Genomic DNA, 18,841 nt, shown 5'->3' with positions numbered 1-18,841 from the left:
TTTGGTTTAAAGGTAACAAAGATGCCATATTCTGATTTATCAACAAAAGCGTTTAATGCCCCAGGAAACACACATTACCTGTCGTACCTCACTAGGTAACGCTACAATGAGATTTACAGTTTTCAACAGGATCGGGAGAAACAGTAAACATCTCCTACATGTAACAGGTACAGCAGAAGGGAGGGAGATTCAGGGGGGTCCCACCCAACACCCCCAAACAAAACTATCAAGTTTGGAGGGAAAACAACCACCTTGCCAGCCACTGGTCAGTTCAGATGAGGACACTGGCCGGCATATTCAGTCCAGCGATGGCTAGCAAAAATGCTTTCTGCTGGAAATCCTCTGGCATTCCAGGTGCGTTGAGTGAGCCACGGGGCCAGGGCGATCATCCTATTGACCTAGGGACTATTTTTTCCTTAGAAAAAAAAAACCCTTTCAGGGGAAGGGTTTGAGAAATCTTAAACTACGTACACACGCAGAGGTGCCGGTCTGTCTATCTATCTACGTAGATCTGAAAATCGGAGGTAGCATTTGTGTCCCCTTTGGGTCCTTGCACGAGGGACTCTTAAAGGAGGAAGAGCAACACTTGGCTTGACCTTCAAAGCAAATCTCTGGCTTCTTTTGACATTTTTTGGCATGTAAGGAAGGATGGCGCTGCCCGATAAAAGTCCAGAAGAGGCCATGAGAGAGGCCCAAGAGCCCTGCACCTTCTCCTTGGGCTGGTCCTCTTCTCAGATGTCCCTGCTCTGTGGCCGCTGTGCTTGAAGGGCCACCTGAGAAGTGGGAGGCAACTCTCTCTTCTTTTCTGAATAAGATAAAATTGCATTTAGTACAGACAAAACTAAAAGTAACCATTAAAATAACAACACCGCAAAGGTGTCAGCTTTTTCCCATCCGGGGTGTGTGCTTCAGCTTCCCCAGGGTCGGTTTTGCCGAGGGTTGGAGTCCGTCTTCCGTGTTCTTCCAGGAGAGGAGGTTGCAAAGGGCTGGAGGCTCGCTTGGCGTGGCCTCCCTCAGATGGGTCAAGGGCGACAGGTCCACCTCTCCCGCCAGGTCCTCGGAGGCCAGGTCGAGGCTGCCCAGCTTGGCAAGAGAGTTGGAGCGCTTCAGCGGAGAGGAGACGGTCAGGCCGGCCAGCCGCAGCCGGGTTTCAATCTCCTGCGTCCGCTGTTTCACCAGCCCGGGCTTCCCATGGACGCTGTGGATGCTGTCGCTGCTGGAACTCCGTGTTAGGTTGGAGCTCCTCGAAGATGACGGGGTGTAGGAGATGGTCTTCAGGAAGTCTTTTGTGAAGGTGCTCATGTGGTCCGCCTTGGAGGAGACAGGTGTGGAGGTCTTCTGGGAGGCTTCAGCAGCAAGAAGGGTCTTCAGGAGCTTCTCCGAGACATCTTGAGAGGAGGGCTGCAGCTGACCCTCAACAACGACCATCTCCTGGGGCTCCTCTTCCAAGATAGTCGCCACATCAGTTGGGGTTCCGGAACACTCCTTGCCCTGCCCGGCTGGGTCGGATGGTGGGGCCTTGAGGCGCTCCAGTTCCTTTGTGTGCTTGCGGACTAAACCAGCTTTCTGGAGCTGAAGAAGAGACTCCTGGTGCTGCATCAGATAGCTGTTTGTGGTTGGCTTCTCCAGATCTTTGCTGAAGAGCAAGTATTTGAAGTCCTTTGTCTGCCTAGCATCTTTTCTTGGAAAAGGATCGTGCTTGAAGACCGGGCTTCTCTCACAGAGAGAATATCTTGAGCCAAGCGAGGCACCTCCTGGGGTTTTAGGGGCCTCCCTGGGCTTTTCAGAAGGGCCACAGGGCCAGCCTGAAGCTGGCCGATCGGGACTGATGTCCTGGGCCTCGTTTCCCACAACCATCGGGAGCAAACTATTGGCTCTCGGCCCCTGGGATTCCTTCAGAGGCGCCTTGCAGAAGGCCTGCTCCAGAAACGTTGGGAAGGGGGGCTGGGTGCAGACGGTGGCATGGTGGCCGGGGGCTTCCACCGGCAGGATTTCCGGGGAGTCCCTGAAGGCTTCAGGAGGGGACCCCCCCAAGGGATACATGCAGTCGGTGCAAGACTTGTAGTGGGGCTTGACTTTGTGGAGGATCCCAAACAGGGCTTCATGCTGGAAAGGAGAAAAGAGAGGATGAAAGGAGAAGCATCCCCCCCCGCCCCCAGTCCTTGGAGAGAAGGAGAAGCCCCTTCCTCAAGGGCCCTGGAGGAGCCCACACGGTTCCCCAGCCAGGTGGGGTGGGCTCTCTGGACAAGGAGGAACTCAAAATAAGCCTTGGTGTTCAAGAGGGGGACCAGACCCCGGGGCCCCATGAACCCCCCACCCCTCCCAAAGCAGACCCGGCCAAGCTCAGCCCTGCCCTTACTTCAAAGTCATCCGGGCAGCTCCTCTTACTGTTGTTGTTATTCAGGTTCTGGCAGTTGTGCCTGCCCTCCTCGTCCAGCGACCGCCGCTTCCATCGTTCAAGGGGCTTCTCCTCCTCGGAGACCTGCAGCCGAGGAACCGTCTCCTCCTTCGGCTGGCTGGCCTCAGGCTTCGGGTGGCTCTCGAGGTCTGCAGCGCTGGACGGCTGGGCCCGCCCCTTGACCTCCGGCTTTCCTGCCTGCAGCTGCCCCAGCAGGTCCTCCTCCAGACTCGAGTCTGCCTCCAGGTCTTCCACCTGCAGACACAGCTCCCGGGGGCCTGGCAAGGAGTCGGAGAGGCGCCGCAAGCAGTAGTGGAGGCCCACCAACTCCAGGGCCGTTCGGCGGTCTGCACAGAGAGGCGGGCCGGGAGGCCCCAGGTCCGCGTCCTCCAGGCTGCCAAGCAGGAAATCATTGGGCCCGGCGGAGCTTTCCGAACTGGGGGAGAATCCGCCTCCCGCCTGCTGTTTCCAGAGCTTGTTGTGGCGCTGTTTGCTAGATGGGGAGAAACAGAGGGGGTGGGAATGCCCAGCTGGGCTCAGAGGCTTCGTGCCTGGGAGAGTCTCAGTCATCCAGCCCAAAGGCAACTGGACTTTCTTTGAAAACATTTCGCTTCTCATCCAAGAAGCTTCCTCGGTTTTCAAAGGAAAAAAAACAAAACAAGAAAGCCAAGTTGCCTTTTGGGGAAAAAAAAAACAGGACTCAAAGAGGCTTTGGATTCAGATGGCCAGGTCAGAGGCCGCCAGGGTCAGGGGCAAAAGCACGCAGGAATCCCTGGGGAGGAAAGGGGCTCTCACGGTCTGTGGGAATGGCCTTGGGAGACAGGAGGAAGAACTTCAGTCTAGGCAACAGTTGGATAAGAAGCAGCTAAGACCACAGCAGGAATGGAGGCCGAGAGAGGAAAAAGTCATCCTCCTCTCGGAGTCCATTTCTGAGCTCAGGAACCCAACGTCAAAAGCAGGAGGCTAAGGGGCAGTGTGGACCAACCTTTCCCCTGCCCTCCCCCTGGGGGATCCACCTTACCTGGCATCCAGGATACCCTGATATTCCAGCAGCTGCCTCATGAACCCGGCGTTGGGCCGAGCGATGCTGCGCTTCTGCTTGACGTAATTGTAGGCTTTCTCCAGGGACCACCCAAACTCCTTCATGGCGTAGGCAATGACCGTGGAGGCGGAGCGGCTCACGCCCATCTTGCAGTGAACCAGGCACTTGGAGTGGTTCTTCCTGGAAGAGAAGAAGGATTAGAAGGGGTCAGGAGCAGGGATGGGGCCCTCAAGCCCCCCATGCCCTATTTCAGGTCTCACCTCCCCTGTGCAAAGGCTGCGTGAGGCGGCCTTGGTGAAGCCCTCAAGATGCTGCATTTAATTTACAGTGACGCTGCAACTGGCCCTACTTGCAGGGACAGCTGAAAGGGGCTAGAATCAGGGGGTCCAACCTCCGCAAGACTCATGGGCTTCAACTTCCAGAATTCCTCAGCCAGCTCTGGCTGGGGAATTCTGGGAGTTGAAGTCCACAAGCCTTAAAGATGCCAAGGATGGACACTCCCTGGGTTAAAATGTCCATCTTTAAAAGCTGCAGGACCCCTCAGGCTGCCCAGTCTTGGAAGGAAGCCATTCCCAGCCTTCGGGGGAAGGTTTTCCTGGTGTATCTCGCCCAGAGGTCCCAGCGTTGCAACACAGAAATGGAGACCACAAAGTGGCTTCTGGAAACTCACCTGGCTTTGTTGATGAAATGATAAGCCTCGTTCCAGTGGGCGAGAAGGTCGGTCGTTTCTTCGTCATAGACGCGGATGTTGTGGTAGGCAAACAGCCCCGGGAAGAAGTTGTCGATCTCCCTGGTGACGTTTAAAATGTAGTCCACGCTGAAAGGATGGAAGCAGATGGAGCAGCAGGGGAAGGGGAGAAACGGTGGCGTCTCCGTGAGAAAGGAAGGGCCATTAAGAAATCAATACCACTCAGCCCAACCTTACATTGCCGCTTCCATCCGAACTCGTACATTTCTGCCCATCTTAAAAACCAGACAGAGCAAGAAGTAGACTCTCCGCCACTCTAAAGAAGTTAAAAATTATGTCTCAAATTATGGAGACATGGTTGATTTAGGCTGGCTACCGAAACACCATCTCACAGATCTGATTGTGCTTCCTCTCTTCCCTTGTCTATACTCACGTGAATCAGGAGGGTGTCTGTCGGAGGCATTTTCATAGCCATTTTAATGTTTTAATGGTCTTTACAGTTCTATTGTTTTAAATTGCTTTTAAGATTTTAATTGTAATATATGTTGCTGAATTGTGAGCCGCCCAGAGTCGTTTGCCGAGATGGGCAGCTATAGAAATCCAATAAAGACATAATAATCCTCTCCCTCTCCAGATCTTCCCTCACCCCCCCACCCCACCCCCGTGGAAGTCCTCCTCTTTGCTCTCCGCAATTTCTGGCCTGATATTCTCCATCTGTGGAGGAGGTTCAGACATCCATCGCACAGGAGGGGAAATATATGAATTCAGCCCTGTGCAACAGACCCAGGGACACGCTTTCCCTCTGGCCGTGTGGCCTTTTTCAACCTTGGCCACCCGGGATTCTGCAGGCCCCCTGCAGGCCACTTGCCTAGAGGACCCTGAAGTCAACAAAGTTGGGGTGAACTCACCCTGAGCCCCGAAGTTCCTCCAGGTTGGAGGCGTTCCATTCAGACCCCTGGAAAAAGAATCAGAGCAGAGTCAAGCAATGGTGCTGTGGGGGGGGGGGGGGGGCTCCCAAGAGAGACCTCCCCCGTGTGGATGCTTACCAGGTAGAGGTGGTCGAAGATGAGGGAGGGCTTGTCCATCTGACCCAGGATGAGCAGCATCTCATTGTCGATGAATTCCTTGAATTCTTTCAAATTGCAGCTCATCTGCTTCTCCAGCTGGTTCCGGATCTGCCGAGAGAAGGAGAGAGCTCAGCGCACAGGGCATGCTGAGGGAGGCCAGCCGTGGTGAAGGAAGCCTCCGGCTCCCAGCCCTTGGGCTCTCGGGCCTACTTCTTTGGAAGTCACGTTCTCCAGATCTTTGCTCATCATGATGCTCCGGAGTTGGGCCTTGATCAGCCGTTCTGCTCTCTCCCGCTCGGTTGGCCTGGAAGGGAGGAAGGAAGGAAGGCCAGAGTTGTGGTGGACTGCAAATCCAGACAACTGCCTTCCAAGAAAGCATTCTCAGAATTCCCCGAGAGAACGGTAAGCTGGGACAAATGGTGAGCCTTTGTGTCACCTTCTCTTGTGGCCCACCAGTGGCCAGTGGATCTGGCAGCAGATTTGGACAGTGAGGAGGTTGGGGAGGAACATGGGCTTTGTGCTGCTGGGGAAGCCTTGGTCAGAACATCTTCTTGCTGAAGGTATAAGACCAGAAACAGCTGGGATTCCACAGAGTAGCATCCCAACAGCTGTTTAACCACAAGTGAGAGATAGCCAAGGAAGGGAACTTCTGAAGTACTGAGCAAGGATGGTTAGAGACCCACAACCAACCCTCTGCAAGCACCTGGTTGTCTCCAACCCAATACAACCTCTGGTATGCCTGTGTGCCCACGCATACATATCCTTCGCTCCGAATAAAGAGTGGGCATGGGTCTTAGAGAAAGAGGCTTGCAGCTACGGATGTGCCTTGACCGATAAAGCCGACCCCAAATTGTCCATGTCTGCCTGAACATCTCAGCCCTCGTTTGAAGAAGCGGGTTGGTTATGCTCAGGATGCTGTGGGAGACTCAACCTCCTAGAAGTCCCAGAAAGATACTCCTCAAATCCCCAAGATTCCCTTTCTCCGTTTCTCCTCGTTACCCTTTGGAGCGAGGCGAGGAAGGACACCGCTTTCTAAAAGGCCAGAGGGGACAACCCTCCCCCACTGCCCAGAAGGTCATGGCAAAGCAAGAACGGGAGGGACCCACTTGTCCATGTAGAGGGCAGGCGAGTCGGGGCGTGGAGACTCCAGGTCCTGCATGGCGTTCCACTCGTTGAGGCAACTCTGCTCGGAGGCGATGCAGCTCTCGTAGTAGGTGGCCCAGACGAGCGCCATCCCACCCGGGAAGTAGTTGTGCCTCCGAGCCATCTCGCAAGCCTTGTGGAGGATCTGCAAGGCAGACCTACGAGTGGGGAGACCCAAAGAGATATTGCTCAGCCCTGGCACCCTGAGCAGGAGGACGCCCAGTCAAGCAGGCACAAAGGAGGACGGTGACTAAACCGACAGGCGCGGCAGAGCCCTCCTGACCACTGCAAGGCCAAAAGAGCTGCTGAGGCCGTCCACGGACCGCCTGGGTGCCTGCAGCGGCCACTGACTTCAGCCTTTGGGGAGGAAGGAGAAGGAGAGGGGGGAAAGGGAGTCGCTCACCACATGGCTTGTACCGAGACGGGTTTGAAGATATGTGTCTTGCCCGCCGTGCTGACGCTGAACCCGCTATCAAAGACAGACAAAAATCGATGCAGCGCACACAGGCCAGGGTGTGGCTCTTCACACGTAAACACACCACAGCCCTTTCAAAGCAGGCAACAATCTCAGATCAAACCACAAGCGGAGGGGTCCGGGCAGGCAATAAAATTCTACCCCCGAATCTTAGCAGGTGTATCTCTCACACAGCAGGAGGGGCTGGGACAGCCATAGACTGGAACACATTGGCATGGGGTTACAATTTTAAAAAGGTGACAATAGAGTAGAATCATAGAGTTGGAAGGCACCTTGCAGATTCCAACCCCCTGCTAGGCAGGAGACCCTCCTCCTTTCCAGTCTCTTCTTAAAAGCCTCCAGTGATGGAGCATCCACAACCTCTGGAGGGAAGCCGTTCCACTGATTAATTGTTCTCACCGTTATGAAATTTCTCATTAATTCTTCTCTCCTTCCATTGTTTCTTGCCCTGCCTTCTGGTGCTTTGGAGAATAGGTGGACCCCCTCGTCTTTATCACAGCCCCTCAAATACTGGAACACGGCTGCCATGCTCCCCCTAGTCCTCCTTTTTAACTAGACACGACACACCCAATTCCCGTAACTGTTCTTCATACGTTTTAGCCTCCAGACCCTTAATCATCTCTGTTGCTCTTCTCTGGAATCCTACTGGAGATTGGGCAGGTGAGAGATGGAACCACGTGAGATTTAGAGGGTGGAACTCAGCAGCTCTTTGCACAAGGGGCCCCCCTGCCCCCCTCCAGGAACTGTTCACCACAGTCTCACCCCCACCCCACCCCCCACCCCAGCTTCCCCATCTCCTGCCAGCCCTCCAGGTCCTCCCTCTTCTTACCCGTCTCCATCCAGGTGGATCTTCGTATCGCTCCACAGACGCAACACCATCCCGATGGTACAACTCTGGCTGTGGGGAAAGAGGGACGGGAGGTCCAGGGCTGCTGATTGGGTGGGTGGGGAGAGCCAGCCCTGTTCTTCCAAGGCTTCCTCAGGCCTTCGCCCCTCACCTCTCCTTGCTGGAAAAGTCCACGCCCAGGAGAATGTTCTCCTCGGTGTCTTGGCGCCCAGTGCTGTAGACCACCACCATGTACCTCACACGATCGCTCCAGGCACTTTCTAAGCGCACGGCCTAAAAACCAGCAAGGCAGTTCTCAGCACTCATCCCTTTGGACAAACCTCTCTTTAGCTACGTATTAGTTTAGCTAGGGATGTTTCTGGCAAGACAAAAAGAAGAGGGTTTAATTCAATTTTCTCCAACCCACCGGCTGCCCTCTAAATATACGTTGGACCGCATCTCACATTGTCTTCCGGGTGGCACAAGGCAGGGAAGGGTAGCTGGGAATTATGGGAGTTCTAATCCGATGCCCCCGGAGGGCACCAGGCTGCCTTCTTCAGATCTAGAGAGAAGATCTCAGTAAAGGCAGATGAAGGCCAGATCCCGCCATCTAAGTGATGTTCTTGTGTTCTTCAAGCAGCAACGTCAGTGAGTCAATACTTCGATTTTAGGAGACCAAGGGTACTTACAACCAAGCATTGATGGCTGAAACTAGGAGAAATGATGGTTGGGGATACCCTGCTTCCAATGCTACTTTGATTGACAGGAATAGGTTTTCTCTTCATAGATCTACCCTATGCTCCCAAGCGACTCCTTTTGCGAAGGTTTGATCTACTGGGATAAGACCGCTGCTGCATGGGGCAAGACCAAGACAAGGATTTGGCAAGTCCTCTTACCAACTTGATTCTGTCCTCACAGCGAAGGAGGTTGATCATCACCTGAAGGTGCTGCGGCAAATCTCCTGTGGAGGCACAGGTAGCATAAATCATCAGGTGCATCTCCTAGACCCGTTTTGGTGCATCAACTAACCCAGCTCTCCCTCCTCCATCCAGCCCTGGTCATTGGCATAGCCCAGTCCCCTAGGACACTGTTTCTTAACCCTGGCAACTCGAAGGTGGATGGACTTCGATTGCCACTGGGTGAGGAATTCTGGGAATTGAAGTCCACCCATCTTAAATTTGTCTGAGGTTAATGATCTACCATGACTCCCAGGAAAAGATTAAAAGTCATAAGGTTATCTCGTTTTTGCTGTCTGCTCTCTCTGAAGCCTCCTTAATAAGCCATCATAATACTTCTCAAGAACTTCCTGATGGCCAACCACAGATTTAGGACAGCAGAAGAGCTCCTTGGTCCCCAGGCAGGAAGGCTTCCAAACACAGGATGGGACTGAAGTGGAAATATAAAGTACAGACTCCACTACCTTATCTTCCCATCTTGATGTCCTGTAGAGGGCACTAGTTGAACGAAAGCTAGTTTTGGCCCTAGCTAGCTTGCCTGGCCCCACATCCAAATCCGATTTGGAACTGTCACCCCATATCCCCAAGACGTCTCTGGAATTAGCAATTCCCAAACAGTCACCCTTCCATCTCATCCTCCAGGGTGAAAGGCCGACCCCAAGGGTCCATCTGGTTGCATTCCGAGAGACCTCATCTGTGCCAGGGGTGAAATCCAGCAGGTTCTAACAGGTTCTGAAGAACCGGTAGGAAAAATTTTGGATTTCACCCCTGATCTGTACCCTCCGTAGACACTGAACAAGGTTCTTCCGGTAAGAGCTGCCAAGCGAACCCAGGACCCGTGATCCTCGAGCCCATCCTCCGAGCTCCTCCTTGCCCTTGGCAGGACCAAGGGGGAAAACAATCCATGCCCTTTGGCTCCCAGGGTGCCCACCCTCACTTACCACCTTTCTCCTCCGCACTGGCTTTTCCTAAGCGGTTCTACCCAAGTTACCTGGAGAGAGGCCGGAAGGACGTTACCTGCATGTTTGTGAGGATGCAGGAGACTCCGGGGCGGCCCTTGCGGACTGTTTCCTTGCTGCAGGAATAACGCAGCTCCTTTGACCATAAAAAAGCTCTCGCTTAAGCTGCAACACAAAGAGGCAGAGCAGCAGGTCAGGTGGGGGAGGGACGGAGGCAGGGTGGGCAGCAGACGGACTCCTGTGAGGCAACCTCAAGCTTTCTGGGAAGTGAAAAGGAGCCTTGAGGTTCAGCTCAATCCTGGTGCCTCCAAAGACAAGACCGGGTCATTTTCTTGGACGCGATGCGTGGTTGCCTTTCTCTGAAAGGGTTTTTTGGATTCCCAGTCTAGTCTATTCTTTACTGACAGTCTCCCCTCCAAGTACAAGTCCCTGCTTAGCTTTTCTCCACGAGCAGCTACATCTAGGGTGACCAAGTGGAACCAAGTAATCCCACCAACCAATTGGATCCAGGTGGGAAAGAGAGCAGCCGGTTTTTGTCAGGCTGAAGGAGATGCGATCCTCGCTCCAGCTTGCACTTATCACAGGCACTGCAAACCAAGGACAGATTTACTTTCTAATTTATTTTTTTCAGTTTAAAGGCTACAAAGCCAATAAACGGTACTGTGATCTCCAAATAAAGTAAGTTCTCCTTCTCCCTCATCATGAAAACGGAAGGACTCCCTGCTCTCCCCGCTCTTGGCCCAAGAGCCGGTGGCTCATCCTTTCAGCGGTTCTGGTAACGTTAGGACACAATTAGTGGGACCAAAGGATTGTGCCCGATCCCTTCCACACACTGGAGGCCTTGTTCCCCAGCCAAAAGCCAGTGGCACCAAGCCAAGCTTTAAGGGAATGACTTAAGTGCTTGTCAGAGGGAGATGAGGAGGCTTAGCTGCTAGCAAATGATTTCAGAAAGGCGTCTGGCTTCCCGTCAGAAGCAGACGGCGTAATTTTCCATCGGGGTTAGATGCTGGTCTGCTTCAGGAGGTGTGCCGACAAGAGTTTTGGAGGAAAAAGATAAGAACCTTCAAACAGAATTGCGTAATGACCCTGGGTTATCCAATTCCACAAGGGAGGTTACGAGCCAATGTGGGTTTTTTTTAAAAAAAAGTTTGTCCCTCTCACCCCATTCAGCTCCATTTTCACATGGGGATTTATAACGAGACTTCTAGACTGGGCTTGGAGGTTGGAAGAAGTGGGATCCAACCTGGAGTATTCACTGGAACAGGGGTCTCCAACCTTGACAACTTTAAGACTTGTGGACTTCCAACTCCTAGAATTCTGGGATTTGAAGTCCACAAGTCTTAAAGTTGCCAAGATTGGAGACCCCCGCACTAGAAACATCTCCCAAGCCAGTCTCGCAGCCAGGATTCGATGAGAATGGGCTTCTTCGGTATGTTTTCTAAGGCTGTCCCCAGAAAAACTGCAGGCGAGTGAGCCATTCTGCTTTTTAAAGGTTATATAAACACTGTTTTAGCCCAGGACAGGAAACTGGCCCACCTAGTGAAGACTGATAGCAACAAAGAATAATTTGGAGGATATTTGTCCAATTGTTTAAAGCAAGGGTGTCCAAACTGAGCAACTTTAAGACTTGAGAACTTTAACTCCCAGAATTCCCCAGCCAGCATGAATCTCTGGATCTTCACTTTCATTCAAATATGGTCAGTCTACCATCTTTGGAGCCCAACCTAGCAAGAAGTCTATTTTACAGAGAAAGAACCGATACGATAGTATTGTCCTAGGAAAGGAGGATATCCACACTCACCTGATTAAACACGTAGAGTATAGGCTGCAGAAAGGGTCTCACCCACCCACCCCAGAAGCTGCTACTCCCACCTAACAACGTGACCAGCTGAATCTGTGTGAGATCCCATCAAGTCTGCATTTCACCGGACCATAAAATCCATCAGAAGGCTGGCTGCTAGTTGACCAAGCCTTTTATCTGATTAACAGTCCTGAACATCAAATGTCAAGTGAGACTTGATTCGCAGCCCCAGGCTGAAAAAAAAGTCAGAATGGACATTGGGGTCAGCGTACAATGAGTGACACTGATGGGAAGTCTGAGAAAACACGCGAAGTCTGACAGGACACCTTTCCCGACATTTCCTGCCATTCGGAGAACAACTGCACACAATTCCTGTTTATGATCAAAGGGAGAGGAATTACTAACTGCCCATAATCCTGACCACGGCCCAATCAGGCTCAAGTGAGATCATCCCACAGCCATCAACTCAACCCAAGAAAGCCCACTCCGACAGCTCAAGTATTCAACCCATCGGACAAAGGATTTGTCAAAGGATTTATTAGCAACAAGAAATGTAAGAAAAGGGCCATACATTCCCCGTCCTTCAGTGGTGACCTCAGCAATCAACCACAGGATCCTCTCCATAACATGAGTCCAGCCACACATTTGGCCTTAAGCCCCATCAAGAGAAAATCAACCATTAAAATCAGCAGCCTAACCCAACCGTTTCTGCAGCTGAATTCCCACCAGCTCAGGTGAAGCTTGGAGCAAACACGGCTGAGAAGCCTTCACGGAAAAACACAACTCACCCACCCCCCCCACCCCCAGAACGGAGCCTCAAGACCTTCTGAAGGTCTCAGCCTCTAGCAAAGCTGTAGGAGCAGGAAGGCCGCAGCATACGTACGGCTTGGGATGGGGCTTCTTTAAGCAGCCGAAACATTTTGCGGCCCCAAAGGACAGGCAGAAGGTAGCAAAGTCAGAAAGGTTCATAACCAAGTCTTCAAGTCATTGTGCTGAGCTTCTCGACATTCCTTGGTGGGAATGAAAAAGCCAACCGATCCTTCTGGGCGGAGGAGGGAGGACTCTCCACGTCACTCGGGAATGGAGGACTTTTATGGAGCCCTAAACCTTCCCCCCCCCACGATATCTTCTTGGCCCCAAACAAGCGCAAGGACCTGCCCTCGTCCATCCTGATGAAAGAGGGCTTTCAAAAGGAAAGGGGGACCGAGCGATGCTCGTGAGATCCCGCCCCTCCCACAGCCTTTGCTCGCTCACCAGCTCCGTGAAGCTGCTTTGCTTCCTTAGCAGGACAGATCCTCTGGGCTGTCCTTGGGAGAGTCAAAGGGGTCAGCCTGAGGGACGAAGGGCCGGCATTCCTCACCGCCCACCTCAGGACTTGCATGTGGTCCTGGGAGAGTAAGACCACCTCTGGGGAATCTGGTTAGGGTCCAATTTCAGTGGGCAGCGTTTGAGAAGCAGACAGAGGGAGACGAGACAGCTTGGAAACCAACTATCCTAGGAGACTTTTCCATGGAAAATAAAAGCCTTCCTGGGTCTCCTGAGCTCAATGCACTGGCAAGGATGATGGCAGTTGTTGTCCTGGTATATCCAGAAGGGCACAGGGGCGAAATCTGGGTCATGAATCGTTCAGAACTCACTACTGTCCAACCAAAAGTTTAGTCATGGACCATCTTCATTTTAAATGCTGATGTGGGAGGAGAAGTTGAGACACCCACCCAAAGCTGGTTTTCCTTCTCCCATAAATGTTTACCTATGAAAACATTCAGGAAGGAGAGAAGGGAAAACAGGGCACCTAAAGTCTGAAATACTCACACGTCTAAGGAGCAGCCAATGAGTTCAGAACAGACTAGAATAATGTACTGGTTCTGTTTCTCTCAATCCATTTCAGACTCATGTGGAGATGAACAGAGCCCCCCCTTGTCCCTCAACCGTTTGGAGAACTCACAGGACCTCCTTCCCAGCCGAGGAAGCAAGGAAAGCCATATCTAACTGGAGCCGCAGAAGGAAATTAAGGCATGGGAATGGAATCGCAGAGCTGGCTCTCAACCCTGTAGAGCCAGCCAAAGGCCCCGCTGTCAGATCTCAAAGACTTGTGACAGGTTTGTGGTTGAGGGTCTGCTTCTTTCAGAAAAAGTTGGGTGGGGGGAGGCCACGTTCTGCACATCCCTCCTCCAGGTTTCAAAGACCCTGCCCTTGTTAGGGGCTCTTGGACAGCAGTGTCATCAACTTTCAGTGCCGAGACCCTTGCCAGCTTTGAGACCTTGAGACCTTCCAAAGTTCTATATTCCCCCAAAAAACCCAGAGTTTTTAACGTGGCTTTTCTAAGACTCAAGATCCTGAAATTCAAAGAATAGACATCTCTGCTTCAGCTACGGCACCACGTAGCCCAAAGGCCAGGAAGGTCCTTCTCTTGGACATTCCCCTTCTGGGGCTCCCCCCGCAAAGGGTCTGGCACAAGGACTGTCAAAAATGAGTCAATCCATAATGAAGAGTTGATCGATGGCCATGATTTGTTCAGAGAGGACATCTCCAGAAAAGGAAGTGCTGTGCGAGGGTCACCTCTCAAAGGGATCTGCTTGGCTTTTCCAGAAGCAATTCAAGGAATTACTTTTAGCTCTGGGAAGGTCCAACCTTTGGCCGTCCGTCCAAAGGTGCTTGAAGCAACCCTGAGGAGCAGAGCGGTTGGGTCTTCTGGGGGCATCATCTCGTTGGTCTCAGGGGAAACCCAGCCCCCACCGTGCCTCTTGGCCGAATGGCCAGAAGGGCTGAAGGAGGAGTGAGCTTTGGGGCTGGAGAGCTTCGCTCGCTGTGTCTGCAGAGCTGCACCAACAAAAGCTCTTTGTGAGGGGCCATTGTGTGGCTGCTGAGGCGTGGGCCGCCTTTGCTGCCAGAAATTCCAAGCCGCGTTTCCAGAGACCACAGGGTCACTCACAGCACGGATGCAAAGTCTCTTTCGGGGTAAGATGGGGGGGGGAGGTAGAGAGAAGAAATCTTTTGAGGAACCCACAAATTTCTCAGCAGAAGGAAGTGGCGGGCGAGGCAGGCCTCGGGATCTTGGGATCCACTTTATTCCAATTCTAATCCTTGTGGGGTCAGGGCTACCCGAGCGGCCTGAGCAGAGGAAGGCGGCTGCGTTGGGACCAATCCAGGGGACGGGCGAGGGGGAGGGGGGCTTAATCCCCCATTTCCCATCGTGCAACAGGCTTGGGAGAAACACAAAGGAGTTCTTTTCCAGGAGGGTCATTGCAATGCAAGCAAGGACCCCCGTTTAAGTGAAGACCGGCCCCATCCCCCTCCAACCTCCCTGGGGATAAAAGCCTTGCCGATAGATAATGAATGCGGGGGGGGGGGGAGAGCCAGACTCCCACCCCACCACAGCAGAGACCATGCCATGAAATATGAACACGCAAGAGCTGACCTCCAGAGTTACGCCTTTGCAGGCCAAGTGTCCTGCGGGCATCAGCGCCTGATTCCGAGGGTCAGTCTGAATCTCTATAGACCGCAATGGCCTGGAATTGGGAGCCTTCTCCCCTACTAATGGGACCATTATCAAAGTTTGCCCTGGATGATGGGTGCTAGAGTAGTCCATTTGCAGCCCGGGTCAGCATCAGAGGGCAAGACTCACTTCCTGAGCACGATATTTACCTTTAGCATCCTTCAGGACAGGTGTTTCTGCCTTTACCTGCGCTGGCTGGCTGGTCCAGCAGACAAGGGAAATTCCCCTTGTCAAGCCCAGACAAGGAAATCGGGAGGAGAGCTCACCCACCCTCGGTCCTTCTGCCTGGGCCCTTCGCAGCTCACCCACCACCCTGCTACCATCCGGCTGAAAAGCAGACTTTGGGAAATGAGATTCAGTCTCAAGGGGCCCAGCATTCACTCTTTGGAAGGCAAGTGCAGGCCGGGCTCCCCAACGGCTCGGAGGGGAAGGAGGGCCTGCCGCCAGGGGCTGCTGGACATCCCTCAAGGGGGCACCCGGAGATGGGGGCTGGGGGTCCTGGGCGGCCACTCCAAAGGACCCAAGTGGTCATTGTCCGGTCGGTGAAGTCAGCGAGGGACCCTGCTGGAGGTGGAAGCTGCGGACTCTACCCACTGGTTCAAAAACAGGATGCTGACTCACATCCTGGCCAGGTTGCAGGGTTGAGGCTTTACCACAACAAGGAGGCCCTTCGGTGGGCCGGGGAGACCGTGGCCTGGGAACCAGCTGGCAACTCAGATAGGGGGCTGGTGGGCTGCCTGCAGGGAAACCCTCAGAAACCAGGGGACAAAATGTGGCCAGGAAATCTCTCATGCTCGGGGTCAAGACCACAAACAAGGCTTGGGCCAGGTACTTGGGAGGGGGGGCAGGAACCCCCAGCAAGGCTTTCTTTGCACCTTAACTTTCTGCTTCTGAATGGCGTCCGGCCTTTGGACGTCATTTTAATCCTGCTTCTTGCACTGTTTTACTCCCTCTTTAGGATAAGGCTTGCTGCTCTGGGTGGGACTAAGAAACCAGCATTTATGGACAACGGGTGGCTTATTCTCCCCTCGTCATATCCTGGGGGAGAGATTTGCTTTTGGGCCTGCAATCTGAGCGGTGGGCTTGTACGACCAGTTTGCAAAGAGCTGCCTATTGGGTCACTTTGGCTGCTTGCTAGAAGCCGCCTGGGCCGTTCCAGGGCAGGGTCGCGCCGGTCCTTGCAAAAATCTGGATGAAACTGTGTCACGCAAAAGCCAGACCGGCTGGCAGAGATGGAATGAGAGCGCCCCCCACGGACCAAAAGGGACAATAACACACCAATCTGCCCTTCAGCCTTTGGACTAAGAGCACCGGCCGGCCGGCATTGCAGCTTCACCGCCAGGCAGGACCCCACCGTTCCCGCCACTGAGCTGATGGACAGACAGTCTGAAGAGGGACCAGCGGTTTCCACGGGCTCCATGGAAACACAGATGCCACCTAGCTGGCACCCCCAGTGGGCAGCCAGTGCCAGTCTGCTGTCCTATCCTTTCCCCTGGCAGAGATGCCTTGGTTTGGTCAGCTGATCTTTGAATGGCAGGTAAGTGCTGATGAGTAGACAGGACTCACTGCATGGGGGCAATGTTGGTGCGCCCTCCCCAAGGCTGCACCCCATTTGCAAGATCCTAGTTTCGCCCCTTGGAGACCCTGGTTGTGAGGAAGGTTGGAGCCCTGAAAGCACTTGCTTTCCCCTCCTGGGAATTCGCCTGAAGTCCTTTTATACTGTCACTCTGTTCCACTTTGGGACAGTTTTTAAAGTAGGAATAAAACCATTGCGATTACATACAGGCGATAATAGCCCCACCATCACAGACAAACCGAGATTGTAAAAATAATACAGAATAGCCAACAAGGTTCAAACTGTATCCCCAAAACCCAGGAAGATAAAAAAAGGAACTTGATTGTTCTTCTGAAAATGCAATTCTTTTCCATGAAATTTCCTGCCATCAGACCCCCAGAGCAGGGGTGAAATCCAGCAAGTTCTGACAGGTCCTGGAGAACCAGTAGCGGAAATTTTGAGTAGTTCAGAGAACCGTTGAATACCACCTCTGGCTGGCCCCAGAGTGGGGTGGGAATGGAGATTTTGCAATATCCTTCCCTCAGGAGTGGGGAGGGAATGGGGATTTTGCAGTATCCTTTCCCTGCCATGCCCACCAAGCCACACCCATCAAGCCACACCATGCCCACAGAACCGGTAGTAAAAAAAATTGGATTTCACCACTGCCCCAGAACCTGGGCATGTGGCTTTAGCACAGAATCTGAGCATGCGGGAGTGCTAAGCCAGGACCCCGATGTATTCCTGCACCTCTAAATGTGAGCTAACTCAGTTATTGGAGAACCTGATGGCTGTGACTGAAACAGCACCCCAGCTGGCACCCCAAAGTTTACACGGAAGACGTGGCAATAACTAGGTAACCCATGGGTGTGGCACTCTCCCAGTTCCCGAGGGGTGCCAGGCGAGTGAAAAACTCTAGAGCAAGTAGGGGAATGGTCCATGCCTACCTTAGGTTGAGTTTGCGTTCCTCATCGCTGCCAACGTCCAGCTGATGGGGGGGTGGGGGGAAAGCAAGAATTAAGCCCAGCACAATCTCAGTCACACTTCCAAAGAGCTGCAATGAAAGACGTATTCCTGGCGGCCCACCTACCTTCTGAGGGCTTGGAGGAACGCCAGGGCTCCTCCTGGAAGGTAGGTTAGGCAGATGGGGCATCTTAAGGCCATCCGGTGGGATTTAATAGTGTCTGCTACAAGCCTTGTTCCCTTACCTCCAGCTAAAGGGGCCCTCATCTCCCATCATCTTGGCAATGCTGGGAAAGGCTCTCGGCTCCTGTGGTCGTAATTTCCCCATGCATTAAAATTAGAGGCTTGCATTGATCTTCAGGAGGGCTCCTGCCTGTCTCCGAGGTTTAATTCTGGATTCAGTTCCTTGATTTGGGCAATCGTGCCCAGCCACAGTCTCCAGCCGGGCCCTCCACGGAGCTTTGGGCTACATTTATTCTCCCCTTTGGCGATCAAGAACTTGGCAGGGAAAGTCAGAGGTGATTTAAGGCTCTGCTGTTTTGTTTTCAGCTCCTAATCACAAAGGGCTGCCTGGCTGGAAGGAAGGTTTGCCTTTCCAACAGGGGAGCAAAGTCACTGGAAGGGCTTGGAAATAAAGGGGGGAGATGCCGTCCCCCCCCCAGCCCCATCCAGAGCCCCTCACCCCCAAACCGCCTGCAGGGAGCCTCCCCCCACTCCGGGCAAGGCCCCCCCAGCAGAGCTGGCCCACCCCTCCCCCCTTCCCAGTCCCCCCTGATTTTAATCCCAACTTTCCCAACTGTAGCCGCGGGGAATAGACCCCCCCACACCCCCCCCTCCTTGCCCAGCGCCCCACCTTCCTAGCCAGAGCAGGAAGGGGGTTCAGTTCATTTAGGGCAGGAGGGTCAGGAGAGACCCCCCCTCACTTCAAGGCCGGCAAAATCCGGGCTCAGCCTCTTGGGGGGTGTGCCGAACTCCCCGGGGACAGACCCGGCCCCCCAACGCCTCGCCATCCCCTCCCCCGGGGGAGTTTCCCGTGGGAACCAGACCCCCCCCCTTTAAAGGGGGGCAAACCTCCGCTGGCGTCCCTGCGGGCACAAAGGCGGGCGGGGGGGCGGGGGGGCTGCCGAGGGGGGCGGAGGGTCCCGGCCTGAGCGGGGGGCGGGCGGGGGTCTCACCTCGCTGGCGCTGGCCGAGGAGGAGGCGGCGCTGGGCGTGGGCGAGCGCTGCAGGGTGACCAGCGCCATGGCCGGAGCGGCGGAGCGCGGGCGGCAGCCAGGCCGGCCGGGGAGGAGCCTGCCGGGCGGCGGAGGAAGCCGCCTCGCGCCCGGGGGCCGCCGGAAAGGGCTCGCCCCGCACCCGCCGAGGAGGAGGAGCAGCCGGCAGCCCCGGCCCTGGCCCCGCATCGCCCCCGAAGGAAGGGAGGGAAGGAAGGAAGGAGGAAATGGGAGAAGAGAAGGAGAAGAGGATGGAAGAAA

General features: G+C 53.9%; 1 protein-coding gene across 4 annotated transcripts; it reads right to left on the bottom strand.

The window, feature by feature from the left end:
• Nucleotides 1-35: 35 nt before the first annotated feature.
• SSH1 (slingshot protein phosphatase 1) lies at nucleotides 36-18,839 on the bottom strand. Of its 4 annotated transcripts, none has more exons than XM_060691961.2 (15): nucleotides 18,542-18,839; nucleotides 17,351-17,391; nucleotides 9,613-9,719; nucleotides 8,536-8,600; nucleotides 7,812-7,933; nucleotides 7,643-7,711; nucleotides 6,742-6,807; nucleotides 6,302-6,496; nucleotides 5,406-5,499; nucleotides 5,175-5,303; nucleotides 5,037-5,083; nucleotides 4,111-4,257; nucleotides 3,420-3,620; nucleotides 2,360-2,891; nucleotides 36-2,106 (listed from the first exon to the last, which is right to left on the bottom strand). In XM_060691961.2, exons 1-15 carry the CDS (start codon nucleotides 18,767-18,769, stop codon nucleotides 880-882), a joined length of 3,270 nt encoding a protein of 1,089 aa, XP_060547944.2. In that variant the 5' UTR covers nucleotides 18,770-18,839; the 3' UTR covers nucleotides 36-879. The 4 variants fall into 4 exon arrangements, with proteins under 4 accessions (XP_060547944.2, XP_060547947.2, XP_060547946.2 ...); XM_060691964.2 differs by lacking the exon at nucleotides 18,542-18,839 and adding an exon at nucleotides 17,612-17,957; XM_060691963.2 differs by lacking the exons at nucleotides 17,351-17,391; nucleotides 18,542-18,839 and adding an exon at nucleotides 12,239-12,536.
• Between the last annotated feature and the right edge of the window lie 2 nt (nucleotides 18,840-18,841).

This window comes from Pantherophis guttatus, chromosome 17 (assembly GCF_059756535.1).
Source record: "Pantherophis guttatus breed Tessera chromosome 17, ASM5975653v1, whole genome shotgun sequence".
Lineage (NCBI taxonomy): Eukaryota > Metazoa > Chordata > Lepidosauria > Squamata > Colubridae > Pantherophis > Pantherophis guttatus.
This window is presented reverse-complemented; position numbering and strand designations above follow the sequence as displayed.